This window comes from Fistularia commersonii, chromosome 22 (assembly GCF_037954325.1).
Source record: "Fistularia commersonii isolate RoL2024-O1a breed Wild chromosome 22, RoL_Fcom_v1.0, whole genome shotgun sequence".
NCBI lineage: Eukaryota > Metazoa > Chordata > Actinopteri > Syngnathiformes > Fistulariidae > Fistularia > Fistularia commersonii.
The window spans coordinates 2,373,824-2,401,679 of NC_141305.1; the positions used below are offsets into that span (position 1 = coordinate 2,373,824).

A 27,856-nucleotide genomic window follows, 5' to 3' on the forward strand; every position below is an offset into this window, starting at 1 on the left:
AAGGTGAACGCCGCCGCCATTTTTAAAAAAAAAAAAAAAAGATTATAAGGCTTTAGAAGGTGTGAAAGCGCGCCGGCGCCGAAACGACGTCTTCTCCGCCTGCACCGGCGAAGGCGTGAAAACCTTTCCTCCAAGGAAAAAGCGTCATCGTTCCGTTCCACCATCCCTCCCTCTTCCAAGAACGGCAAACACACTGAGAACTCTGGATTTTGGTCGAAAGGTCTTTTTCTCCGCGGCGCCGCGCCGTTTTTTTTTTTTTTTTAACGTCAGCTGAAGCTCCGCCCCTTTTTCCGGTTACGCGTCGTCGTACTTCCGCAGGGCCTCCTCCAGCTTGCCGGTGATCTTCTGGAAGAAGGCGATCTGCTGCTGCAGGTAGTGCTGCATCTGCGCCTTGAAGTCGCGGACGCGGATCTGGTGGAAGTGCTGGATCTCGGCCAGCGTGGCGCAGGAGATGATGTTGCAGCGTTCGTTGATGCCGTCCGCCTGCGCCGGGTCCATCTTGCCTTCCTCCACGTGCCTCTGGCTCTCCTTCACCTTGGTCAGCGCACCTGTTTTTTGGAAACCCGAGAGGAGAAGATCAGTCGCCACGTACTTGGCGTAACTTTTTCGAGTTTTCGAAACGTCGTTCTTTCTCGTCCGGCTGGAAACATTCGAAGCCTGCGCCGTTACGTCACTTCTAAAAAAAAAAAAAAAAAAAGAATTCGAAAAAAAAAAAACCTTTTAGGGACATTTTCTGGCACTTTGCTATCCAGACCGCCGTCTATTTCCAGACATGAACCCGTTCAGCCGCTTGTTTGTTTTTTCTTCCCACCGACGTCACGGCTCGGCATTCTTTGGACGAACGCTTGCACTCGTTTCCGTTCGGGTTTTCGTCCGAAACATAGAACGTCACCGGACGCGTTTCGTGATCGTCCACTAGAGGGCGGTGCAGAGTCCGAGGCCGAGTTTCAGACAAAAACAAACATGGCGGCGGCGGCGGCGGGCGGAGGAGCAGGCGGTGAAGAAGAGCAAGAACATGTTCTTTAGCCGGTCGAATTTGAGCTCACCGCGCAACACTTCTGGTGGTTCTGCTTCTTACCGAAGGAGGTTGAAACCGCCCACCGTTCTGATCTCCCGGGGGGTTTTGGGGGGGTTTCTGAGCCGCGGGTTTTTTTTTAGACGTGTTAGATTTGGTTTCATGGTCGACGGAGCTGTTGGGGATCTGAGGTTAAATGCAAGATAGTGAAATTCTCGCAAAGACGGCCGACCCACGTTGACGTTTCAACAGATGTTTCCTTGAGAGTTTCGATTTATGGAGAGTCGCTCCTCTTGCTCTTGCGTCGACCCCAGATTTGCGCCCATCGTTACCATCAGTAACGACGGTTTCTCAACTTGCCGTGGTTGCGAACCCGCCTGTTGCGGCAGAGTTGGCGCGTTTCAAAAAGCAATCTCTGGCAACAGAGCTTCCCGTTGCGGCTACTTCCTTTTCGCGCAAAGCCTTGCGGGTTCTCTGGAGGCTGAGTAAGAGCTACGTACGTTCCTCCACCGCGACAGAACCAGCTGACGGGACGAGGGAGGAGATGATGTGTCAAATTGTCGGCCGTGGGAACGGAAGGCAACCGGGGGGGAAACGACTTATTATGACAAATCGCCGACGTGGGAAAACGGGACTACGTCCGGTGACGGGACACTTATCTGTCAGTGTTCGTCAAAGCTGACAACGCAAAAGCCGTTTGACGTCCGAATGACGTCAAGACACGTGGCCTCGGCAATACTCGGGAACTCGTTTCATCATTAAATGTGATTATTTTCCATATTATGTGAAAAGGCCGGGGTTGAACGGCACTCGTAAAGGGAAGTGGCCCGAAAAACGACCTCATTCTAAGAAATCGTCCAAAACGGCACTGAAGATCATCGAACCGGAGTGCATTAGTCGCGAAAATCGGACAAAGATGCCGACACTTTTACGGCTAAACTTCACGTAGCGACGGAGCGAAGCCGCTAATCTTTCGGAAACCATCAAACCGTCCCCGACCGGCTTTGAACGACTCTTCCGACTCCTCGTCACAGATTCTGCTCTCCGTCACCGTCAACTCCTCCATCTCCTCACGGACGAGTCAACCACCGTTTTTAAACACCACTTGGGCGTCAAACGCTCATCCTGTTGACTCCAAACTCGTATTGCGACGCAAAGAATCCAATGAGCGACGGCCGGTAGCTCGGAAAACTCGGAAAAGTCAGAGTTCCACCGCATTTTATCGAGTATTTGATAAAAATACGGGCGTAAAATGCACTTTTGTTGAAGAGAAAACAATTTTTACTGCACTACTTGTTGGATATTCAATTGAATATTTGTTTGCCAAACTTTAATGTGATTAAAAAAAATTGATTTTACTCCGATAAATCTAAACGACAGCCATTGTTTTGTTTTTTTTTGGCTCGTCATAATCCGACAAACGCGCCCGACACACCGGTTGCGCGTCTATCAGACATTCTTCTCCCCTGAAAAACCCCAAAATGAACTTTCCTAACGGTCCGGGTTATTTCCAGGTTTTCCGACCGTCTCCTTATCGGCGCTCCAGCACCTGGAGGAGGTGGCGGAAGAAAAAAAAAAAAAAAAACGCTGACAAATCTCCCACTTTGAGGCATTTCACCCCTTACCCCTCTGCCAAAATACAAAATACAAAAAAAAAAGCTAACCACTTCGCCTTCTGGCTTCCTGTCGCTTCAGCTGCAGTTTAACCCAAATCTTTGAAATTCCTCTGATGAGCAACAGATCGCATGACCAGAGAAAGAGAGAGAGGGAGGGAGGAGGGGAGAACAAACACAGCTGTCAAAAGATTTAAATAACAACCTTAAAGGTCTCCGGCTTCCTGCATTTTTTAAAACCCGCTAATGGACCAAGGAGGAATAACTGTTGCCATGGAGATCAATGACAGGAGTCAGGAGTTCACCGGCGGCGGGTGATGTGATGACATCACGCCGACCTGGACACAGGAAGTGACATGTTTGAGGGGTTCCTTGTTTGTTTGGGTGACGTTTTTATCTAAAAACGATGTTTTCTAGATACGTAGAAAAAAAAACCGCTCTGCTAACACGACACAAACACACAAACAAACAAACTCAGGGGCTTCCTGCATGCTGTCACACATTGTTTAAAACATTCATTCTTGTGTTATAATGCTTTTTTGTATTTTTTTTTCAGGAAGCTAGCCTCATTATGGCTCCCAGAAAGGTTAAAAGTGCTAGCGCTAGTGCTAGCGGTGTTGAGAAGGAGTTAAAAATGAAGCCGAACTGAAGAAGGAAATTAGCTAAACGTGAGCGCTATGACGCGGCTACAACCGTCTTAACCATCCTGAAGAGTAAAGATGCAGTAAAGACGGCTGATGAGGCTAATGAAGCAAAGCGATTGCTAGTTTGGACGAAGGAAAGACAGCCAGCTGAAGTTAGCATTAGCGTTAGCCTGTTAGCTTTACTTTTGCAGATCTACTGAAGGAAATCCAGAGCATAAGAGCTAGCAGGAGGAGAAAGACAGCAATAATTTAGGTTATATTTCATTCCTTTTTGTGCCACATATAAACCCAGAAAAGAAGTTTCAACAGAGTGCGGTACGTTTTCGCTGCTGGAGAACGAATCAATGCGGTTCACATTGATTACAACGTGAAACATTGATCGGGTTTGGGAAACATTTTGTTCGCGAACAAACTCAAAGACCAAATCAAACTCCACTGTATCCGTGTCCAACATAGCAGATAGCGGAACTAGCGCAACCTCCCCTCTGGAGACCTTTGGCACGGTTGGAAGCCCTGCAGGCCAGACCTTTAGCTTCGGCGGATGTCAGAAGTGGAAAGCTCTTCTCCTGGAGGCAGAAGCCACCGGGTGAAATCCTGCACGGCGGTGGCGGCGAGCCCTCCCGAGCTCACGGGGCTCTTTGGCTCTTACGTAATCCCCCGGTTACACAACAGCCGCGAGCGAGCGTGTGACCCGAGCGACAATCCCTATCTGCGCCGCCCGCCGTTCCGGCACGCCGGCCGCTTTGCGCTTCAGAGGACATTCAAACGGGAGCCGACGCCGGAGGCTGACTCAGCTGGAAAACCTGACGTCCTTGTTTGTCGCCGCTTTCTCTTACTCGCCCGCCTTTGTGTGTTTCCACTTTTATCACTTCGGCCGCTGATAAAGCCGTGAGGTCAGACAAAACGCAGCCGGCGCGCCGGACGGATTGAACGCGGCGTGGAACATAACGTAAGGGGTCGAGTGAAGGTCCGCCGCTAACTTTTCACCGAGGGTTCCGGCATCGATCCTCATCTCGGCAGGAAACCGACTGCCGATGAAATCTCGCCGTCGGCTGTGAGAAGGAGAGATCGCTGTCGCTGTATCTAATGTCAACAAAATAATGAATCGGGACGGGGACAACATGGCGGCGCAGCGGCGAGCACTTCGCAGAAAGAAGGTCCCTGGTTGGAGTCCCTTAGAACAGTGTTTCACAAGCTTGTTTGAGCCACGGCACATATTTTGCATTAGAAAAATCACACGGCGCACCACCAAATACATATGTCAAAAACAGTTTTTAACGAATTAGAATGAAACCGTCGTCTCAATTTACTCTGTGTGAAATCTAATATATCTGATGTCTTTAGATTCGTCAAGTTGCAATGCAAATTTGCCACTGATGTGCAACTTTGCCAGAACACTTTTTTCAACGTCTGAATGTCATCAATATGTCTGAAAATGGTATTATTTGTTAGAACTCTGGCTATTTCTTTATCAACGCCAGAGCCGAGCATTTCTTCTGAAATGATTTCGCCGGCAAGTAGTATTAATGTTTTGCTGTTTGGATTTAGAGACGAGTTCAGCCACTTTATAGCAGCTTTCACTGCTTTCTCACTCGTCTTGGTAGTTTTCAACAACGCTGCCTGTTTGTTTACGCAGATACAAGTACTTTTTATTTTAAAAATGTATCACTCATCACTCTGATACACAGACGCACAGGTTCATTCACTACCCGTTGCCATGGAATGGTCACGCTGCCCACACAGACATAGGAAGACACATTATTTGCGTTGGATAAATAATTTTCGGACCGATCGGGTGAAAGTGGGCATTTTCCCACGGCGCACCTGATGATCTCTCACGGCACGCTAATGTGGTTGGGAAACACCGACTTAGAGAGCCTTTTTGTGGCGAGACTTCGTGTTCACTGTGTGTCTAATGATGTCTGGATGAGGGAGTGAATGGTTGTACCGTATTTTTCGCACTATAAGGCGCGCTTAAAATCCTTAAAATTCTCAAAAATGTGCCCTTTGTGTGAATTCTTGTTCTGCTTACTGACCTCCAACCAGTATTTAAGTGGTACACTGCACTCAAAAATCTGTTGAAATGTTTTGTGCGACTTTGGTGACTGATTGTCGGACCGTTTCCACCTGACACGGCTACGTTGTGTTAAAGTCGGCTAAACATGGGTCGCAACGTCAGAAAACGCTAGATAACTAATGATGTAGTGCTGGAATACAACGTAAAGAACAGTTTCAGAGGGAACAAAGCGAGATGAATAAAGTTTGACCAAACGTACTATTTTGTTTGGCTTTATGTACCCTATGTTTTATCGTGCGCCTTATAACGCAGCGCGCCTTATGGTCCGCAAAATACGGTATGCCTCCGTAAGACATCAAAATCAGGGAGCCCTTCAACCCGGAGTGCACTATTGGCTGCATTCATAACGGATGAATAAATAAATGCGTAAAAATACCTCAGACCTCAGAGCGGCCCGAAACAACCCTTTACATGAGCAGGAAATCACCTCAGCCGAAATCTTTACTCGTGCGACGCCGCAGGAACGCCCACTTGCTATCGTGGTGAGTAATGTTCCTCCGCCCGTTAAGGAAACAGGAGATATTGTTTTTGAGAAAAGGGTAATTCTGACAGGGGCGGCCCCTTTACTCTGAACATTAAAAAAAGAAAAAGGGAACTTGTTCGGCGTCTCTGCCGAAATGACGACAAACAGTAAGTATTTGACGGGAACGGCGTGATGCGGTGGAGCGTTGATGCTAACAGAGGGAGCGTAAAGACGGGTATAACATATCAAGAACTTGATATTCTCGGTATCACTGAACGCATCGCCCGAACAGCCATCCTTCGCCGGGCCCCGGAAAGCTAAATAGATCCGTCAAAACAAAAGTGCTTTCTTTGGTCATCGGCCAGACCTCGGTTTATTTTCACACTATTTATGGTGGGTAAACAGTGCACGCTGCCTCTTTCTCAAGAGCTGTGATAAAAATAAAATTAAAAAAAAAACAGCCACCCGATGCAATTATCGCCGTCCATTTGAGCCGAGAATAACAGCGTGTAAAAAAAAAAAAACAAAAAAAAAAGTGGCTCGAGACGCCGGATCCGAACGTCCCGTTTGCTTCCCGGCTAACAGTGCGGCTACACGCTAATGGGTCTGCGCGGAGGTGAAGATCAATGCCGATACCGCGCGACGGCTCGGGTTTCACCGCCACCTGCGGGACCGACCAAACCCGTCTGGAGCACGGAGGTCCACGACGGCGGAATTCGACCGCTGGCGAGGATGATTAGATCTGTTTTGACGCGAGAGTCGGTGGATCACGAGGGCTGAGATTCCACACAGCGGTACTCCCGCGTCCACGAAGAATCATCCGATTGTGTCAGCAAACTCCGTCCGGACTGCCAGCGGAGCCGCTCCGTGAGAAGCCCGGCCAATCGCAGAACGCCGTCTGAGGGAGCGCGGATTCCTGGCAGTTTTGACATTCTTCACGAGAGTGTAGTTTGCAAAGTTATTCGTCAAGTCAGAGGGTGAAGGGTTGAATGTGTCTGCACGACGGGTGCGTTCTTATCTCGGCAACTGGACTTGAATTTCTTCACTTGAAGATGTTTCACCACCTCATCCGAGATGCTTCTTCGGTTCTTCGGGGACCAGGGTTCTGCACCCTTGAACGCAGAAGCTTCTTCAGAACTGAAGTCTTCAAGTCCAGTTGCCGTGACAAGAAATCACCATGACCTGGAGGACCTCCAGAGAGAGGGGCAAGAGTTGTATGTCTCTACATGACAGGGGTCTTGAACTCCGATAGTTTGTGGCCCCCGCCTTAATATGAAAGTTTAATGTTCTTGCGGCCAGCGAGTTTGATATGTATGGCACTTCACTGACAAAATAAATTAAAATGATATCTATGCAGTGGGATAAAGGAAAAGTAAGGAACTCAATGCGGCCTAATGTGGTCTGCAGTCACATAGCGACACTTGTCCATCAGAAATAACAGTCCCCGGTAACCTGGAACCGTTATTTGTAGGTCATTGTTTTTATTTGCATTGCCTCACAATATGAATATTACATGTATTTCTATATTATGTAGAAGTAGTCAAACGACAAATTTAGTCAAGTTTTTCCTGCAACAACAGTCCGCCCTTTTTTTGCGCTGGCTATCCCGATACTTTCAACAATTTACAAATACCATGGTGTTCATGTCATCATGGAAGACATGAACATCGAGCGTAAAAACAAAGGAGATTAAAACCGGGCTTTTATCCGCCGACCGCCGTGCTGCCGTTACAAGAAAAAGAAAACAGAAATGACGTTCTCCATGTTTTAGACATTCTGACGTCCGCTGAGAACCATTAACACCGACATTTGAATCTGAATAAGGCAGATATAGAAGACTGAAGAAACCACATATAGTCGCTGACTAGAGATATCTAGATATTATTATTATTATTATTATTGTTGTTTATTATTATTATTATTTTATTGTTATTATTGTTGTTATTATTACTTCATTATTATTATTATCTCATTATTATTATTGTTTTATTTTTATTATTATTATTTTATTCATTCATTTATTTATTTTCTTATTAATTCGGAATTTGTTTATTTTTTCATCTTATTTTGTGTTAAAATAAATAAAAATGGAGATTTGAGAAGATTGAATTTTTTTTTTTTAATAATGCTTTTCCGATGCGGCCCAGCCACACCCAGACTGCCTCCAGCGGCTCCCAGGTAAATTGAGTTTGAGACCCCTGCGATATGAAGTATGACGGAGGATTACATTTATACAAAGATATCTTAAAAAAGCCATCGCCTTTGCCCAGGACAATCAGGAGTTTTTCGTCGGACCGCTCCCGACGCAAAATCCGTGCTTCGCGTTAGCCTGCCGACCCGGCGAGCTCATAAGAGAGAACGGCGGAAAAGCGCTCTTGACATTTTTAAAACGTGTGCCGGGAAGGTTTGTTCACTGAGGTGAAAAGGGAAGTGTCTTATTAAACTTATGAGAGATGAAAAGGAAGAGGTAAACAAAGAGGGGGTTTATGTGAGAATAGACAGAGGAGAGCCGTCTGGCTCCGAACCAGCGCTGCTATCGGTGACTTTGGGAGAATTATGTCTCCCGGCTGCGAGGCTTTGTCTTGGCACAATGACGGCCGAGCGCCTTCTCTGTAATTACAGTCATTTCCATTAACAGTCGTCGAGCGCTCGGGCGACTTTACGACACCCTGAGCCAGGCGGGGCGGGACTTGTATGCTTCGCGCCAGGAATTCGCATTTAAGGAACACCTGGAAAGCTCGGAGGCTGCCGGAATAGCGAGCGCCCGCGGTTCCCCAGGAGGGATCTCATTTAATTATACGATTAACGGCTTCCATATCGCTATCGCCGCCGGCCGGGTTTATCGGCCGGAACAGATCCTCGCGCGGCTGTGCCAGTCAACGGTGGCATTTTACGAAAGCGCCTTTCAAACTTGGAACTTCTAACCTCAAATAATCTCCTCCGTCTGAAAGCAAATGTCAGACGATCCCTGATAACGCCGGCTGACTCGCTCGAGTGTTTTCACCGCCAGATAAGTTTTTAAGCAACTCAAGTGAACTCGAAACATCTGCGGCTGCTGAGGACGCTTCTGAATCTACAACCTGTCGCCGGGATTGATTTTAAGATCTTCCTCTGGACTTTTAAAGCTCCTGCAATCCTGTCTTCTAGCTGTTCGCTAGAACGTTCGAAAATAACTCAAAGATACTCAAAAGAATAATCAAATCAAGCGTTGCTATAGTTTAGCGGGTTACAAACTAGCAGCTTGTGTTCCTTCGAATTCACCTTGTTTTACCCCGATCTTTTGTCTTTTCTCAGCAGCGCGCTGACATTTTCTGTGCGCGGCGGCAAAGAAACACAGGACTTCCTTATCTGAGGAATTGCCCCGGGTTTATCACGCCGGCCCGAGTGGCCGTGTCCACGCACCGGGACTGCAGCCTGAGCACACCCTGCGTTTGTTTTTCCAGAGTTGCCTTTTGTGGACCCAGTGGGGCCCCGGGTGTTTAGGGAGGGGTGCTAAAACAAAGTTAGCGCCAAAATAGTAAACCTGTATCCGCACATCCGCTACGTGTGCATTCCTCGTTCGTGATTTTCCCCGAGCCGGGGCGGGGATTACTTTCCCATCCTGATCCGAAAGGCGAACGGTTCGGGTCATCCGACAAACTCTTACGGGTCGGCGTAGTCCTGCCCCACCTGGTAGCGACCTCCATGTTTGTGTCCCAAAAGCTACATCCAGGAAACCATGCAATCAGAAAGTTCAAACCTAGGGGGGAGAGAGGGGGAGTTGCCTTGCATGTTTTATTTAGATAATCACTCTCTCTCTGCCTTCAGAAGGAAGCCATTGTGGCCATAAACAACAGAGTGGTCTTTCCTTTCAACGACCGACGCAACAATGCCCTGCCTCTTGTGTAACAGCCTCTCATGACGGTGACATTTTGCAAACACAAACGGGCGCCGTCGTCGGCTGCAACTTTCCGCACAAAGGATAGAAAACATTCATCGGCACGCTCAGCTCAGCGGAAGGTCAGATGTGACTTTGCGCCGCCGGCTTGGTAAACAAGTCAGGGAGGACCTCCTCCATCTCCAGCGCTAATGTGTAATGAGTCGGCCGTGATGGAAACTCAAACACTCATCACCGCTAATCTGAATCAGCAGGTTGAACGAGCGGCGGGTGGAAGAAAGCGAGGAGGCGGCGAACCAGTTTCCCAATGCAAATATTATTCCGTCACGTTGCAAAGCGACCCGACGGCTCTGACAGCTAAAGGTGGCTTCAGACGAAACCGAGCCGTTTACCTTCTTAGCATCCGCAAACACGACCACGTGAAGCGCTTAGCATCCGAACGGGATACGAGACGCCTCGCTTTGGACAAATGTTTGGTTTTAGGTGGTTTAAAGGTGTCGGTTACGATCGGCTCGCACGACGTAAACACAAACCAGCTACGGGACGAGTCGAGTCTAGCAAAAGAACGTAAAAAAGTTTAAAGTGGTCAAATATGACTAGTTAGCGCAACGTAAACACCGCGACTGAACCTGCCGGGAGCAAAAGGTCAAAACCGGAACATCAGCCGCCGGCAACCCTAAAAACCTATCTTTAACCTAAAAAAAAAAAACAAAAACTGCAATATTTCATTTCACTGTGCAATATTCAGAACTATTTCATTTCATAACAGCTACACTACACTTTTTCCTTTTATCATACTATTGTGCACTCCTTACCTCACTTGTTACTAAGACACTTATAGTTTTATCACTTGTTTACTAAGACACTTTATAGTTTCACTGAGACACTTTATAGTTTATTTTTATTTCTGATTCTGCCTTTTTCTTATTATTATTCATTACTGTTATATTTTCTGTAACTCTGGCACAACAATTTCCTTCGGGATTAATAAAGTTGTTCTTATCTTATCTTATCTTTGCTTGGAGTTAGGTAACAAACCGATCGTAACATTTCCGAATGCGAACAAGAGGTGAAAAATCGTAAGTTGGAACAGTTTGGAGAAGAATGCCAGGGATATGGAAAGGTGTAGAGGACGGTAAACAAGAAGTTAGCTTGGCGTGAGCGGGGAGGATGCGGAGACTCGGGTTCGACGGTCGGAAGACAATTCGCCACGACGACCCTGGAACGCTTGAAACCGTTCCGTATCTCCGGAAGTAACCGGTCGCCTCTGTAAAATTGTGATTCATCCGCTCCGACGTTCTTACCTTTCTGCACGTGAATGATGTCCGGGTAGTTCGCCAAGTGTCCCTGGTAAAGAGCTAACAAATCCATGATGGGATCCAGATCCTTGTTCGGCTGCTCGGCAAAGTAATCTCCGACGGCCTCGTACGTGTCCCCGGTGAAGGAAATGGCCTGGTTGAGTCCGGCGGAGTAAACCTGCTGGTCCATCTCGAAGGCCTGGCTGAGGACCTTGAACGACATCCCCATTTTCTGATACTCCTTCTTGAAGCCGGTGATCTGCTTCCGGGCGAACTCGCCGACGGTGGCGTTGAGCTGCAAGGCGCTGTCGTCCATGCGTTTGGTGAACGACTTGAAGCCGTCGATTTTGCTCTCCACCTCCTGGAAGTCCAGCGGGGCGGCGGGGGTGCTGATCATGAGGAAAAAGTTGGCCCCGACCATCTCGTCCTTCTCCGCCTTCCTCTTCCCCAGCTTCCAGGCCTTCTCGTCCGTGCTGCTGCAGGTGAGGAAGTGCTGGAAAACGTCGCAGCGGGACAGGACGGGGTGGCTGGTCATATGGTTCATCCACCATATGAGACCTTTCCTCCTCTTGGAGATGAAGTCCTCCTCGAAGCGGCCGGTGGCCTGCTTCTCCGGTATGTGCGGCACCGAGATGACGGGGAACTTCTCCACCAGCCGGGCGTAGAGCCAGTCAAAGTGCTTGTACCTCCTGTTCACCTGGTTCTGCGTGTGCGTCGGGGTCAGCTTGTAGGAGATGTAACTCTTCATGCCCTTGAACTTGGTCTGCTTGGTGGGGTCGTCGATGGCGCAGGTGAACGGGTACGGGTTCTCCTGCCACTCGGGCCCGTACTGACCCAGGACCACGCAGATCTTGTCGCCGTCCTTCACGAAACCCGCCGCCTCCCCGAGCACGAACGCCTCCCCTCCGGACTTCACAAAGGTGGAGAACCTGTTGAGGTTCCTGCTCACCGTGGCCGAGCTCTTCGCCTGGTGCGCGTTACCTCTGGACATGGAGGACGTGGAGACCCTATAGGTGGACGGCCCGTTGCCCTCGAAGTCGCGGTAGCGTCCGCCGACCGTCCCGGGCTCGTCCGCCACGGTGGAGCTGTCGTCCCAGTCGTCGTCCCAGTCGTCGTCGCTCCCCTGCTGGTAGGGGACCTGCTGCTGCTGGAGGCTGGAGAACGCCGGGGGAGACTCCTTGGGAAAGTTCTCCGCCTTGCCCTGCGGCTTGTAAGCACCGTCGAACCCCGCCGAAGGGATGTTGGCATACCTGGAGGAGTCTCCAGATGTGCAGCAGCTGTTGTTGTTGACCGCGGAAGCGGCGTCGCTCCTCAGGATCTCCACGTAGGACGCCGGGAAGAGCCCCCTCTCCCCTCGGCTGTTCGCCCCCTCCAGCCAACCCTCGATGTCCTGCTCGCTGTACAGGGTGAGGATCTCATTCTCCCGCACCGACACCTCCCCGGGGTTCTCAGAGTTGAAGTCGTAGATGGCTCTGGCTCTGAGCGCCATTGTAGGGGAGGCGGGAAGGAAAGAAGGAAGGAAGGAAGGAAGGAAGGGGAGCGGAGGCTCCGAGCCCCGAACTTCCCCCCTGCGGTCCGAAAAAGCCGAGCGGCGGACGGGGGGGGACGCGGACGACGGGCTCCTCTCCGGATCCGGAAGGGGGGGAAATAAATCGAGGGGGAGGAAGAGGAAGGGGGGTTTCGCTCACCGAGTGTGGGGGTGAAAAGGAAGACGGCGGGGTCCCGGTCGGATCCGCGGACTCTCGCCGACTCGGTCCGGACGCTTCTGCGCAGCAACCGGGAGTCAGCGAGGAGGGGAGGGGGGGAGGAGGGGGCGTGGCTTCGGCTCCAGGGGGCGGGGCTTAGCACAACAGAATAAGAATAACAAATAAAAAACAACTTTATTTATCCCGAAGGAAACTGTTGTGCCGGAGTTACGAGAAAAATATAAGGATAATAAATAATAGTAGAAAATAGTATAAACAGCAAAAAAAAAACAAAAAACTATAAAGTCTTCAGGTCTTAAGTACCAAGTGAAAGATAAGGAGTGCATAAGAGTATGAAAAAAATATTATACCTGCAACTGTTATGAAATATTGCACAGTTATGAGCATATGTATTGATAAATTATTACAATTTACAGTAAGTGGGTCAACCTCCGGCTACCGGCCGAACGCGAGCCCGTCCGCGCGCGCGGCTCCGTCCCGTTGTTGTTTTATTTCCGGGGGGCGCGAGCTGCCGTAAAGCGCCTCAAAGTGTCGTAACCCGGATGAAGACCTGCTTTACGGCACCCCGGTACGGCTACAAAGGTACGAGACAGAAGAGGTAAACAAGCTAAGATGGATGAAAGGGTGAATCCACAGCTTTACTCGTCGCAGTAGTTCATTTGTTTGGACAACGCCGGGTTAAATTCGTGACATTGTGTTGTTGGGGAACCGGAAAACAAACAAACAAACAAATAAACAAACAGTAGCTGCTACATGTAGCACTGAGTGCTATTTGTTTGTTTGTAGCATGAGTGCTAACTGTCTGGATATTCTCAGTCATGGTGAATTCTTCTTGTTTCGGCAACTGGACTTGAATGTCGTCACTTGGAGATGTTTCACCCTTCTTCTTCTTCTTCAGGCGTCTTCAGTTCCTCTTAGATGACAGGTGAAATGTTTTCCAATGAAGACGCTCAAATCCATTTTCCAAGACAAGATGATTTCAACAAGAGAACAGACGTAAACAAGCTGGGACGGATGAAAGGGTGAATCCACAACTTTACTCGACTCAGTCGTTCATTTGTTTGGACAACGCCGGGTTAAATTTATTACATTGTGTTGTTGGGGAACCAGAAAACAAACAAACAAACAAATAAACAAACAAACAGTAGCCGCTACATGTAGCATTGAGTGCTATTTTTTTTTAGCACCGAGTGCTACATGTCTGTGGATATTCTCAGTCATCCAGGTCACGGTAAATTCTTCTTGTTTTGGCAACTGGACTGGAATGTCATCACTTGAAGATATTTCACCCTTCTTCTTCTTCTTCTTCTTCTTCGGGCTTCTTCAGTTCCTCTCAGATGACGGGTGAAACGTCCTCAAGTGAAGACGCTCAAATCCATTTTCCAAGATAAGATGATTTCGACAAGAGAAAAGAGCTAAACAAGCTGGGACGGGTGAAAGGGTGAATCCACAATTTTACTCGTCTCAGTCGTTCATTTATTTGGACAACGCCGGGTTAAACTTGTTATATTGTGTTGTGTGAACTAGAAAACAAATAAACAGTGGCTGCAACATGTCTGTGGATGTTCTCAGTCATTCAGGTCATGTTGAATTCTTCTTGTCTTGACAGCTGGACTTGAATGTTTTTACTTGTAGCGGTTTAGTCGGGGAAAACACCCGGTTGACGGTAAAACGTATGTTTTATGAGCAATAGCTGTAGTTGGCCACAGCCACGCCACACAAGACTGCAATACAACTAATGTTCACGCTCAATTCCGGGTAAGAATTCCTTGCACCCAAAACCACACCCACAAAATTCTCAGCAACCCTAAAAATCACACAGAAAACAAGCATCAACATAAATCCCAACATTCGTGATTGGCTACAACATTCTACCCTTCTTCCTCAGGCTTCTTCAGTTCCTCTCAGATGACGGGTGAAATGTCTTCAAGTGAAGACGTTCAAGTCCACTTTCCAAGACGATTTCCACAAGAGAAAATAGGTAAACAAGCTGGGACAGATGAAAGGGTGAATCCACAACTTTACTCGACTCATTCGTTCATTTGTTTTGACAACACAGGAATGTCCGGGATTAAATTAATTACATCGTGTCGTTGGGGAACCAGAAAACAGACGATGCTTGTCGAAATCTTCTCATCTTGGCAACTGGACCCGAATGTGGTCGCTTAGGGATGTTTCACCCTTCGCACCAGAGGAACTGAAGAAGCTTCTCGGATGGCGGGTGAAACCTCTTCAAGATCCAAAGCGTTCGTTGTCACGTGTACAGTGAAGAAACATGTTTCCGTGTACAGTGAAATTCCTACTTTGCAGTGCATTGGGATATGTGCTGGTTGGTCAAAGAGGGTAAACATTATTAAAAATATGATTATAGATATGAACATTGTAATGGAACAGTGGCAGTGAAATAAGACTTTGAGTGCAGCTTGATGTGCAATTCTCAAAGTGCAGGTGCAAGGACGAGTACAATTTGAGTGCAATTTAAGTGGCAGTAGACTTTACATGAATGAGTGTCTGATGGCAGTCGGGTAGAACGAGTTTTTTTTATCGTGTCGTTCTACATTTCACACTCCCGTACCTCCGGCCGGAGGGTAGGAGTGTACAGTCTTGTCTTGGCAGCTGGACTTGAATTTCCTCACTTGAAGACGTTTCACACCCTCAACCGAGAGGCTTCTTCGGAACTGAAGTGGCTAATTCAAAAAGCCACGGTGTGACCAGATTTCTACGATATCCATCTCCCCATCGGTTGTGGATGGATCTTCACTGACACAATGGGAATTACTCACCTTTAACATTTTTAGTCCCATGTAATTCCTCAGAAATTAGAATCACAAGCAGGAAAAAACTTTATTTGTCCCCCGAGGGACAATGGGGGGTCACATGGGCTAGCAGCATCAAATTGTGAACATCAAAGAATAAAATAAATATATATATATATATATATATATATAAAATAAAATGATAAAAAATTAAAAAAAAAAGAATTTTATATATATATATATATAAAATGATAAAAAAATAAATTAAATTAAATTAATTAAATTAAATAAATTAAAAAAAAAAAAAAGAATTAAAACAAAAAAATATTTATAAATATGTCATCGCTACGTGGTTACCACCACATGTATTGCTGTGGTCCGCTGCTAGTTGCATGTTTATACCGTTTATATATTGTCAGATTGTTTACCTACCTCTTTATATGTATTGTTAGCACTGCTAATTGCATATTCTTAATGTTTACTTTTCTTTCACTGTCCACTTCTGCTGTGTGTGGTTGAAATTTCCCCACTGAGGACACATAAAGGAAAATTCTAGTCTAAGATGTGGAACTGGTGTGTGAGCATCTTTTTGGCTGTTTTTCATATTTGAGTGTTTTGGAATTAAGTAAAAATCTGCCAAAAAAATTCGACCTGAAAATGTAAAAAGAATATCCGCCAAATAGTGATCTGGAAAATTTAAACATAATGCTGTACGTCAATACTGTTAAATTCTAATTCCTTGTTGTGTCCTTGGGGAAAGACCTTCACCATCCTGGGTTGGCGGGCCTTCAGGAAGGGCTGGCCTGGTAGACACTGCCCTCTAGCGGCCTGCTCAGAGAGTTGGTTTCAAAATGTAATTTTAAAGCAAACTAAAAGTGCTTTAAGTTGTGTAAATTCATCACAGTGCGTCAGTGACATCATCTTCATTCATCAATCCCACCGCTTTTGGCCTTTGAGACCTTTCGTGCTCCGCAGGTCACGACGTTCTCCTCCTTTGCAGGTCTTCGGGCTTCGCTGTCGCCCAAGCAGAAGAGGAGGGTGAGTTTTAATTCAAGCGCTTCTCAGTTTTCAGTCTCTCACTGCATCTGTCTTTTTAGGCTGAGCCTCCCACTCTGGAAACACTTCTCATAAAGGGTGTTGTCTTCTGGAAGCCCACCAGAGGTCACTCCTCCCACATTGCAACCGAACATCTCGCAGGACGAGTGCACGGCTTATCTGCTCATCCTTTCCTCTGTCCATATCTCTGGTTGAGGAGTCAGCCTTTGACTTTGACCGTCACCCTTCCTCAGCCATTAACGTTGCGCAACGTGTTGTGTCAGAGTGTTTTCCGCAGTGCAGGACTTTTTTTTTTTTTTTTACTTCGCAGGAATGCATCAGGTCAGATTCTTCCATATTGAAGCCGCTGTCTTTTCTCACCATTGATATTTTTCCCAGAAATGGTTGCTATTCCTCCGGACTAATGTAGCCGAGCACGTGGCTTTTTATCTGATGGTGGGTGTTTTAAATATTTATGTTTCTTCGCACTCTATTTCTCTGACAGCTACTGCTCAGCGACCAGGACAGAATGAGTTTAACCAGTGCTCCGGCACAGAGGGCCACAATATGATAACACAAGTGTGTTTTATTTCCAGCAAGATCTTTGATGGAAGATTTCAAGTTTACCGCGTTTGCATTGAGAAGGAAGGATTTTGTTTCGTCGTTCAAGCCGAACCCTATTTCCAAGCATGGATAACCGCTCGTGTTTACTGGGCCGACTGACCTTTAGTGACCTTTAGTGCGAAAGAAGACATCGTGAAGGCCTCACTATGATTTTATGTATTTATTTATTCATTCATTCATTCTTTCTCTATGGTGCGGCTGGAAAACGATAGACAGAACTCGCCCTGGACCTGTCGCAAGTACGACACGGCCACATATAGAGACACACAACCATTCGCTCTCTCATTCATGCGTCTCCGATGAACCTCCTGCATGTTTTAGGACTGTGGGAAGAAACCCGAGAACCCGGGGGAACCCCACACAGACCCAGTGAGAACACGGAGACGCCTCCACCAGTTGGAATCCACCTTCTTTCTGTGAGGTCGAACTGCTAGCCGCTGCGCCGCCGTGCCGTCCCTATCTTGATTTATTCATTTAATTCATTAGATATGGCGCTTGCTCACATTAGCTAGGGAGAGCTAGCCGCTGCGCCACCGTGTCGTCCCTATATTGATTCATTTTTTTGTTAATTAGATATAGTGACAGGGGTTTCTCCTTATATAACACTTGTGCTTTACACCAGATTATGTCACCCACTCACACACACACACACACACAAATATATAGCTGGTAAGCATCTAAGAAAGATAAGATAAACTTTATTGATCCCCATAGGGGAAATTCCTTTGTAACTGCGGCGCAACAGTTATGTCAGAAATTAGGGGGAAAAAAATAAATAAGAAATATATGAATACATTAAAAAAAAAATGCCTATGTTTGCTCGTTATGCGGGATTACGTTTTCTGTTCTGTATGTGAAGTAAATTTGGTATGCGGATCTTTTCAAACCTCTATTCAGTTGACTTTTTTGATCCAGCACCCATCCCTAACTGGGCAGCAGATGTGTGTTTTTTCCTTTCCTGCATTTTTAATTTTTTTGGTGGTAAATTACTCAAGAATTGTAGATGAAAATGATTTTCTGGACAATTTGCTTGTAGGTGGTGTGCGTCTTCCTTGTACACAGATGTATTTTCTGAGTATTTTCCTTTTCCTGCTCCCTTCAAGAGTCGCCACAGCCAATCACCCGCCTCCATCTTACCGCGTCCTCTTCTGTCACACCGACTAACTTCAAGTCCTAAATCTCCATAAATCTATGTGAATTCCCCTCCTCCTCAGCCAGATCTTCACCATCCCTCCTCCATCCATGTCCAAACCATCTCAGTCTGACTTAATCTTCAAAACGTCTCATATGTGCTGTCATTCCTGATCCTGGAATTGAGAAATACAAAATGATCCCTAAATGTCCAGGAAAAGAAAAGCTGATGCAGATGGAAGGCAGTTTCAAGAAAGATGGAAATGCATATGTAACATTTTGGATTTGAATGAGTAATAAATTCAGAGTTATATAACATTAAGTAGTAGTTCTACTGTTACTGTTACATGCGGCCCTTTGAGGGCAAACATTATTCTGATGTGGCCGTCGGTGAAAATGAGTTTGACACTCCTGGTCTACGCCATTCCTGTCATTCTGGCTCTTCATCGCACTTTTACCACCCGTTCCAACATGTTTGAGCGTGTTTCTTCACCTCTTTTCCACACTCGCCATTGCTCCGGACAGCTGGAACCAAGCATGGAAACCCCTCTACCTAGTGCAAGATTCCAAACGTTTATAGTCACATACACAGCATGGAAACGTGTTTTTGGATATGAACTGATGACGAATAATGATAGGAGACGCTCCTTTGTGCCCACGGCCATCAGACTGTACAACAGCGGTCTGGACGGCACAAAACTGACCGGCCGGAAGTGCAACTGTGCTACCACAACCTCACTTATTCCTTCATGTCATGCCCCTAACTCTGTTGTCAATTTTTTTAATCCTTGTTGGTGTTACTCTGCTGGCATCATGTTTATTTTTGTTATTGTTGTTGTCACTGTTTTTGTTCCTATCCTTGTTGTTGTCATTTGGTTGTCTATTCTCACCCTTGCCTTTTTTTTTCCTGTTGTCTATTCCTGCTGTTCTTTATTCTATCAGACTTTTTAATTCATCTTCCTTCAGCCGCAGGGAATCTTCAAATCTTTGTACTTAAGACCTTAAAACACTTTATAGCCTTGACTTTGACACTTCATAGTTTTATTTGTATCTCTAATTCCCCCCCCCCCCCTATTTTTTCTCCTAATTTCCTACTATTATTTATTATTGTTATGTTTTTACTTGAAACTCTGGCACAACAATTTTCTTTGGGATAATTAAAGTTGTTCTTATTCTTATTTTTCTTTTGCAATCTTTTAATTGTCGCTTCTGTATATTTATTCTCATGTTTATTGATATTGTTATTGTTGCATTGCTGTGACAAAAATCAATAAAATATATCTTATCTGAGTAAACATTTAATAAATATTATAAACACCAGTGCAGCTTGGTGTGCAACTCACAAAGTGCAGGTGCAAAGTTGAGTGCAGTTTGAATGGGCAGTGACTTCAAGTGCAAAAACAAAAGGAGTGCCAGCTGTTTAGGACGACGTCAAACCCAGAGGACTGTGTTTCTTTACACACGGTGATTATAATCGTCTCTTGCACGCCTAAAAGTGCAGAAAAGCTGTCCCTTCCCTGCCCCTCTCTGAGCAGCAGCTCCAAAATGAAAATAGCCACCATGTGTTTGGTCATGTGACCGAGGCTGCGTGCGCAGCCGCGACGTGAGTGACGTAGCGCCGGAGGCTTCGCTGCTTTCCTCAACCAAACACCCGTCTCCGGCTGTGGGCGACAAAAGCTGGGAGTCAGCGCCGGGCGAGAGCGCGTCGGAACCCGGGGGAAGACACTCACACAAGCGCCGGGCGCCTCTTTTTGTCGCTACGGACGGTGAAGGCCGGGGAAAGGAGGCGAAGAAACCTCCCCACCGCCGCCGCTTAAGAGAGCCGCCGGGGAAGGGAAGGCTGGTGTTTGCCGACTGTGGCCGTCGGAAGGCGGGGAATACGAAGCGAGCGGCGGGGAGGGGAGGTCGACTACATCCTGGACTCGTTCGGGGACAAAACACGGGATTATTTCAAAGCCAGCTGGTGCCGGTCAATAGTAGTACATGGATTATCTGGTGAGTAAAAATTCCCCCCGAAATGTGGTGTCGCCGCCTCGCTTTTGTTGATTTCCAACCGAAGCCGCCCCCCTCCTCCCCCCCGCGGTTCTGCCCAGTTGGGCTCGTCCCCCCCGGCGGGGGTAATCTCCCTCAGGTGTGTCGGCTCGGCGGAAGTACCGGTTGTTGTTGTATGCTAATGCCCGGATGTAGCATGTCATCCCCGGGTCGGCTAGCTTTTATCGCCCGCGTCTGTTTACACCCACAACGCGATAACTAGCCGACTAGCTACACCCTCCTCCGGTCCGGGCTAGCCGCACCGGACACCGGGTTTGTGGAGGTCCCCGTTCGGAGCTAGTCGTTAGCCCCGGAGGTGATGGAAGAGGAAGCAGGCGACCCTCCCTGGGAGTTTGCACCGTGGTTTACGGTCTGATTGTGCAAAGGTTTATTTATTTATTTTTTATTTAACATAAATAGTACACACAAATATGCATGTGTACAATTAAACATGGGAAGGTAGAACTGTATGTCAATGAAACAACCAGGGATGAGGAAGCAAAGGACATAAGGACATTCGTCCTGTGTGTAATCAGAAGTTAATAGTGTTGACGGTTTGTGAGAAATGTATAATGCTAGACAAAAAAAAAAGAAAGTAAAAGGAAATAATTAAATAAATAGATAGACAAATAGAATTAAAAAGAAAGGGGGGAAAAAAAACTTGCAAGGGGAATATAACATGTAATTAAGTTGGTGATTCACAGGGAATATCAACTTTATATTTTCTGGTTTTTGGATTTTTCCATAAGTTTTAAGGATTTTTTTAATATAATTTAAAATTGTTTATGACGAAATTAAAATTTGGGGAACATTTTTGCATTCTGTTTTTGTGAATGAAGAACTTGGCCAGGCCTAAAATAACATTGACACAGAGTTCATCTCTTTTGTTGCTTAAAAGTAAACCAAATGTTATGTCATCTCTTGAGAAGGAAACTGGTGACGATGGAAAATTACCATTAACCCATTTTTGAGTTTTAGCCCAAAAGCCCTGTACTTTTTTGCATGAGAAAAATATGCGGTCAGTGGTTTCAATGTTGCCTTCACAAAATGTACAAATATTATCTTCAAAATTAAAGCGTACCCCCAATAATTCCTTAGATGGGTAGATGTCATTCATAATTTTGAAGTGGGTCTCTTTTGCCTTGGGCTGATTGTGCCAAGTTGGGAGGAGGGAGGTGATGGGTGTGAAATGCGGAGGAACTCGCCCACCCAGTGTTATCAGCTTATTTATAGTAAGCCTCAGGGAGACGGGGAGCTTTGAACTTCCGTTGCATTTGGAGTGGGAACGTTCATCCCCTGCACCTCCCAAGACCTCCTCCTGCAGTCGGCTCACTCTTAGAAATTCATTTGCAATGGAAACACTCACTCCCAGGGCCTTCAAAGACCTCCTCCTGCAGGTCACCTGCACACACACACACACAGGCCTTACAGAAACTTATATGGAGTATTGGGAGTGGGAACGTTCACTCTCTTCACTCATCAAGACCTCCTCCGGTAGTTTACTCACTCACGCGGACTTTTAAGAAATGCATTTGGGAGTGGGGAACCTTCACTCCCAATTCACAACCCAATACCTCCTGCTATAGTTCAGCCAATCATGCAAACCTTTAAGGGAATCAATTTTGGGTGTGAACGTTCAGTTCCTGCAATCCCCAAGACCTCCTCCTGTCGTCCCCTCACACATTTAAGAAATGAGCAACCAGCTTCTGTTACTCCCGCCCTCACTTTGATCACACATAAAATTATATTTCCACATCTGTCCGTGCTCTTTAATACACATTAAAATGCTTAGTTCTCCATGAGTGTATGCCGCTGCCAAACCTCCCCCTCTGTGCGCACAGGCTTTCGCCTCTGCTGATGTTCCGTATAAAACTTCCTCCTTATCTCTACCTACACGTGTAGTAGTCAAAACCAGCTCGGCCTTCGCCCGCCGTCTCCTCTGCAGGTGGCCGTGCCGAGAGCGAGAACGTGACTCTAGTGGCGCTTTTAAATCTGCTGCTCGCTGCTCGCGGGGTCATTTACAGACCGATCTGGAATGGTCAGGTCTGAGCTCTCTGTTGTGATCTGTTGCGAGGGATCCCCTCCCCTCGGACACGTGGGCTAAACTCTTTATGCTTCGTCTTGCGTTCTCTTTCTGCACCTGTTTCTCACAAAAGCCCCGATGCTGCTGCCGTTTGCGGGTTTGTTGTGTGTGATGTTTTTTTTTTTTGTTTTTTTTTGCCAGTTCTATGTTTTGTAAGCATGCTGTTGCTCTGCTGTTGTGTCCACGAAAATAGTTTTAATGTCAATGAGGCTTTTTTACCTGGTTATCGATGGATGAAATTGATAGATAGATAGATGGATGCACTTTATTGATCCCCAATGCATGGATAAATGCACTTTATTGATCCCAACTGGGGAAGTATAAGGGCCGCACAACATGCAGTAAAAAAAGGCAAAAGACAGAGAACATGTTATATATAGAAATAGGAGTTACTCAAAGAAACACTTGATATAAAAAAAAAAATAAATAAATAAAAATCAAGCTTTATTTGCAATATCAGATGGAAATGGAAATATCTGTATAGATTGAGTCAAATGTGTATTAAATAGTGTCTATATAAAACAGATTTTGTTATCATTTGTAAAGGGAAGTAGGGTGATTATTGTCATACTGTGCAGCGGTGTGCCACAAAGTTACATTTAGCATTTATCGTCCTCATTTAATTTCCGTTTATTTAGTTTTATTTGCCAAGGGACCGTTTTCAATATCATTAATTCCACATACAGCAGAAGAGATGCTTTCCATCATACCTAGCTAAAGCTAACTGCGGGTATATGTATACATACAGTAAATCAAATACAGAAATCATATAATTTGGTGATACAGTACAAAGTATGTTCAGCACGCGAGTACACGGCGATTCTCTAACACCCTCAGTGTGAATATGAAAAAATGTTCGCTCGCCCGCACCACCGAGGAAGAACCGGCGGGTTCGATTTGAATTTTGCACCACAATGCGATGTCGTGTAGACAGAAGGAGAAATGTCACGAGAAGGAGCGAGCGGGATCTAAAAGACCATTGTTCGCTTTCTTTCTCTATCGAACGAGGATAATGCACGTTGTTACTGATCTCAATGCCACCTTTGTATTTAATAGCCCAAATCTCAGCCGGATGTTGACTGAGGGAGATGAAAAGGTTTTTCTCTGGACATACTTGTGTGGAAAGCGCAGCTGTTACTCTGTGGACCGTCGGAGCTCGTCCGTCCGCGGAGGTCAGCCGCTCGCTTGGTGCGGGGCCTCCTTTCGTGCTGTGAAACGCCGGAGATCTGGCACAAAACCCAGGCCACAACCGCTCTTGCCAAACACGTGATGAATAAAGCTAATCTGCCGTCCTATTCACGCTTTTAGGTCACATTTCATATCAGCTCTGACCTAATAAGGGTGAAAAGATAGTTTTTTTTTTTTTTTTCGAAACAGGTAGCAGAGAACACAATTTCTAAAAAACGCCAGTGTCTGAATGATATCTGGTCCACATGATATATGTCCCATAGAGGTTATGTTTCAGCTGTGAAACGAAGCACGTAGAGGAGCCTCCTGCAGAGTCAGCGCGGTGTTAAAAAAGACGGCACAAAACGTCTGGACCCGCTGGAATTTGGTGCTGGCTGTTGCCGTGATACAGCCTTACCAAATTACAAGTGCGCCATGGACGACGCGACTCCATGTGTTCGATCTGCGTGTTGCCAGCTGAGGTCGCGCTCCGCATTTGTTGGTAGACGTTCCATTTTTGTAGTTTACCGTCAAACGACCTCAGCTGAAGGGGGAACATATCTGGAAGACAACGGCTCCAAAAAGCCGGTCGTTCGGTGTAAAACAACCAGTGCGCTTCGGTGGAATTTTAAGTTACGCCCCAGCGAGAGGCAAAGCCTGCTGAATTTGTCCAAGCCGAAGACATTTATTGACATGGTTCCGGTCCCGCTCGCCCTCCGTCGGACCACGAAGGGCCTCGCGGGACCCGACGAAGAGAGATTGTCAATACGCATTAGTCGCTCGGAGTAAATCTGCAGGCTTTAACTCGGGCTCCGGTTTTGTGACGGCTTCGCACCTGTGGAACAAATCATTTTTGAAAGGCTCAGCCAGAAACCTCCCCGGAGACGCCGATCAAACCCGAGGACTCGTAATGACGGGCACGTCAACAACTCTGAAAGTCATCTGCTCTTGTCAGCTCCGCTCCACTGGGGAGAACAAATAGAATGGACTTCACCTGAGGCGGCCGTCGGCCTGCGCTTCATTCGTTTGTTTTTTTATGCGCGATAAGCATTCTGTAAAGAGTTAATTCATGCATCGGGCGCATTTTAGCTTGCAACACAAAAAGGCTCGGCGCCCGGTCCTCCACTTTGAAGTAAATGGATAACAACGTGGTGTAAGATTGACTAGAGACACAGAAGGTTCGGGCTAATAGCTCAACCTTTTTGTAGATATTACTGAGTCCCATGACAAACGTCTTGCTGCTCAAATGTAGTCAAAAAAGTCAGGCTGTTTATGTTCCGATCTCTTTATTTCTCACGATGCTGTGCTGCCGCGGCTGTTAGTTGATTGGTTTGGCCGCCCAACACCTCCTCACCTTTGGAAGTACCTCCTCGACCGACCTCGTATTTCCTTTTTACGACGCTTACTTGAAATCCCGGCGAACGTTCTTCATTTTGAGTATTCTCTTCAGCCTTATTCATATATTTCCAGAACAAAAAGAACCTCAGGGTGACGCTTGCATGTTAGCCCTGTAGCGCTGCTGCACTGTATCCTGATTTAAAAAAAAAAAGACTTTAGGATGAATAATAGATCCCAATGTAGTTGTTTAGTTCAAGTTCACCGGTTTGCATTGGAAAGAGAAACAAATAATTCATATGTTGCTCTGGCAGTTGATCCACAGAGGTGGCACAACGCTTCATTGCACAGATGTATGAATGAGAGGGTGAATGGCGTGCAGGATCAGCAGCTCAGATAATACATGAATTAATGAGCAAAAGACAGGAGGCAGAGCTGGAGGTCGCAGAGATGAAGATGCTGAGGTTCTCTTTGGGAGTGACCAGGATGGATAGGGTCAGGAAGGAGTCCATCAGAGGGACGGCACATGGTAGATGTTTTGGAGAGAAGGTCTGAGAAGCCAGACTGAGATGGTTGGGTCATGCACAGACGAGGGATGGTGAATATATTGGTAGATGGATGCTGGAATTGAAAGTTTAGGCGAAGACCAAAGAGAAGATTGATGGACGTCGTGATAGAGGATATGAAGATAGTTGGTGTGAGAGAGGAGGAGCCAGAGGTTAGATGGAGAAGGTGGATTTGCCGTGTGTGACTTATGAAGGGAAAAGCCAAGGAAAAGAAGGATTTGTCACAGGGGTGCAGGACATGTATGACTGAGACAAAGTGATGACTGAGACGGTTTGGACATGAACACTCCTCTGTTCATGCCCAAACCACGGTGAAGATCTGGGAAGAAGGTTGCTGAAGGTGGAGTTGCCAGGCAGGAGATCTAGAGGAAGGCCAAAGAGATGATTTATGAACCTAGTGAGAGAGGATATGAAGTAGTTGGTGGAGGAGAGTAGGATTTGCTTTGGCGACCTGTGAAGGGAAAAGTCCAAAGGAGAAGAATCAGGAAAAATGCATAAAAGAATCAAAGATAACAGTTTTCTCCATAATTTAATTTTTAATATTGGCTGTGATTTCATGTCTGGTCGTTCAGGTTGTGAAATGATTTCTAGTGATGTAATAAAGTTTAATAGAACTTAAAATATCCTGTTTAAGCACAGTTGTTGTAAAAGACAAAACAGAGAAACGTCTTTTTTTTGTTTGTTTCAAAAATTCTTCGATAGTTTGATGATTTTTTCGCTAAAAGTTTTCCCAAAAACCAGCAAGGAAGTTACAATATATTGCAAAATGAGCGAGCGTGCAGCATTCCGTAGGTTCACCCTCAACCCCAAGCACGGACCCTCGCCCAAACACGCTCTGCTTTGCCAGCACGAGTTCCCACAACAGCGATTTTCTTCGTGGCCCAATCTGTGACACCGGGGCTGCGACATGAGCTATCTGCCGGCATATTTGTCGAGTATTTGTTTATTAAACAGTTGGTCTGTTGGTGCAAGAGCGGGTCAGCGGCCTCTTTCATGACGCCAGCTTGACAAAACTCCAAGTGACCTTGCTCGACAAAAGCATACGACTGCAATTGCGGATAAGCGCTATCACAATGGTGTTTATCCTTTCGTCGACTCCAAACCGAGGGGCAAACACGCAAGAAATGGTGACATCGGAGATGGAGAAGATGCACGGACGCCTGTTTCACACAAGAGCAAACCAAAAATACATCGCAGAGGCCGAAAGCTTTTTGATATCCTCCGTAACATTGGGCATTGAGAAGCAGCATGAATTATAAAGTTATTAGCGACATGCTAACCGCGTTCTCCATCAAATTGCCAAGATTTCTATTTACAGTCTGAATTGATATTAGTGTTACTTGTATTTCGAACATGTAAACAAGCTCCGTTCCAAGTAAACAAACTCTTTTTCAAACTCTATCAGACTTGTTCAGGGACACTTTCAGGTTGACCCCGGAGATACGTCGATAAACCACCCGTTCAGCGGCGCGGTCGCTTCCTTCGTGATCCCCGACTCCCCCTTGTTTACATGTCGAGGTTACCGTGGCAGCTCTTACTCGGGTCGACGCCAACCAGTTTGAGCGCTTTGAGACGGCGAGGTGTGAGAGTGCGATAGAACTGGAGGCCATTTTCTCCAGGTCATACCAGCTCCATCTTGGTGGTCACATATGTAACTCTTACTGGGGTGACAGCCCTTCCTCTACCTGTAGGGACTTCAACATCTTCAGCCAGGACTAGATTGAAGTTGCTAATGAAGAGTTTGCTCGTCTGTTGACATTCACGTTTGTTAAATGATCAATGAAGGAAGCATATATATCTTTATTGTTTATTGATTCCTTTACTCCTACACTTTCATTTCAACGGCCTCCTCGATTCAGAAGACGGAATAATAACAACAGTGATAGCTACCCCAAATATCTAAAGATGAAACGTTTGGGTGAAATTATCTTCTTTCTAATTCGGTGTCGCTTTAGGAAGAACACGACAAAAATGGCTTTTCGGTGATGTAATGCATATTTGTTCAATGGACGTCTTGGTTGAAGGTTTCTTTTTAATTGATGTGAAAAGTACATTTCTTTTCACTTAGTCTCCTAACTGTCGTGACTCTCTGATATCAGCTATTTCCTCTGATTGTTGCGGTAAGTGGTGAGTTATTGTGAGGAAAAACATTCTGGTGACTGTAAATGGTCGTTCTGTCACAGAGAAAGTCATGGCCTTGGTTGATATCATGAGGTTGGACCGAAATGTTCAGGTTTACTGTCTTTTTCTTGCAGAAATCCATTATTTTCAATCAACAAGCCGGAAAAACCAATGACATATATCGTCATTTCTGAACTATAACGCGCTACGTTTTCCACACGCTTTGAACACTGCAGCTTAACCAACGATACGGCTTATTTATGGATTTTTTTTTGGCGCTCGCGAGCCTCACGCCGCCAGAACAGTTAATCTTG

The 27,856-nt window shown here is 46.2% G+C and overlaps 2 protein-coding genes across 3 annotated transcripts in view; one reads left to right on the forward strand and one right to left on the reverse strand.

Annotated features, from left to right (window-relative positions):
• Nucleotides 1-285: 285 nt before the first annotated feature.
• snx18a (sorting nexin 18a) lies at nucleotides 286-12,665 on the reverse strand. 2 transcript variants are annotated; one of them, XM_086169993.1, is made up of 3 exons: nucleotides 12,238-12,665; nucleotides 10,994-12,141; nucleotides 286-548 (listed from the first exon to the last, which is right to left on the reverse strand). In XM_086169993.1, the coding sequence occupies exons 1-3, from the start codon at nucleotides 12,474-12,476 to the stop codon at nucleotides 295-297; spliced, it is 1,641 nt and encodes a 546-aa protein (XP_086026119.1). In that variant the 5' UTR covers nucleotides 12,477-12,665; the 3' UTR covers nucleotides 286-294. The 2 variants fall into 2 exon arrangements, with proteins under 2 accessions (XP_086026119.1, XP_086026118.1); XM_086169992.1 differs by having other exon boundaries at nucleotides 10,994-12,665.
• Nucleotides 12,666-19,769: 7,104 nt separating this feature from the next.
• LOC147221274 (ADP-ribosylation factor-like protein 15) overlaps nucleotides 19,770-27,856 on the forward strand; it is a 117,964-nt gene continuing 109,877 nt past the window's right edge. The window contains exon 1 of the mRNA XM_086169995.1: nucleotides 19,770-20,234. Coding sequence (XP_086026121.1) covers nucleotides 20,223-20,234 — 12 coding nt within the window. The 5' untranslated portion in view covers nucleotides 19,770-20,222. The remainder of the gene's footprint in view (nucleotides 20,235-27,856) is intronic.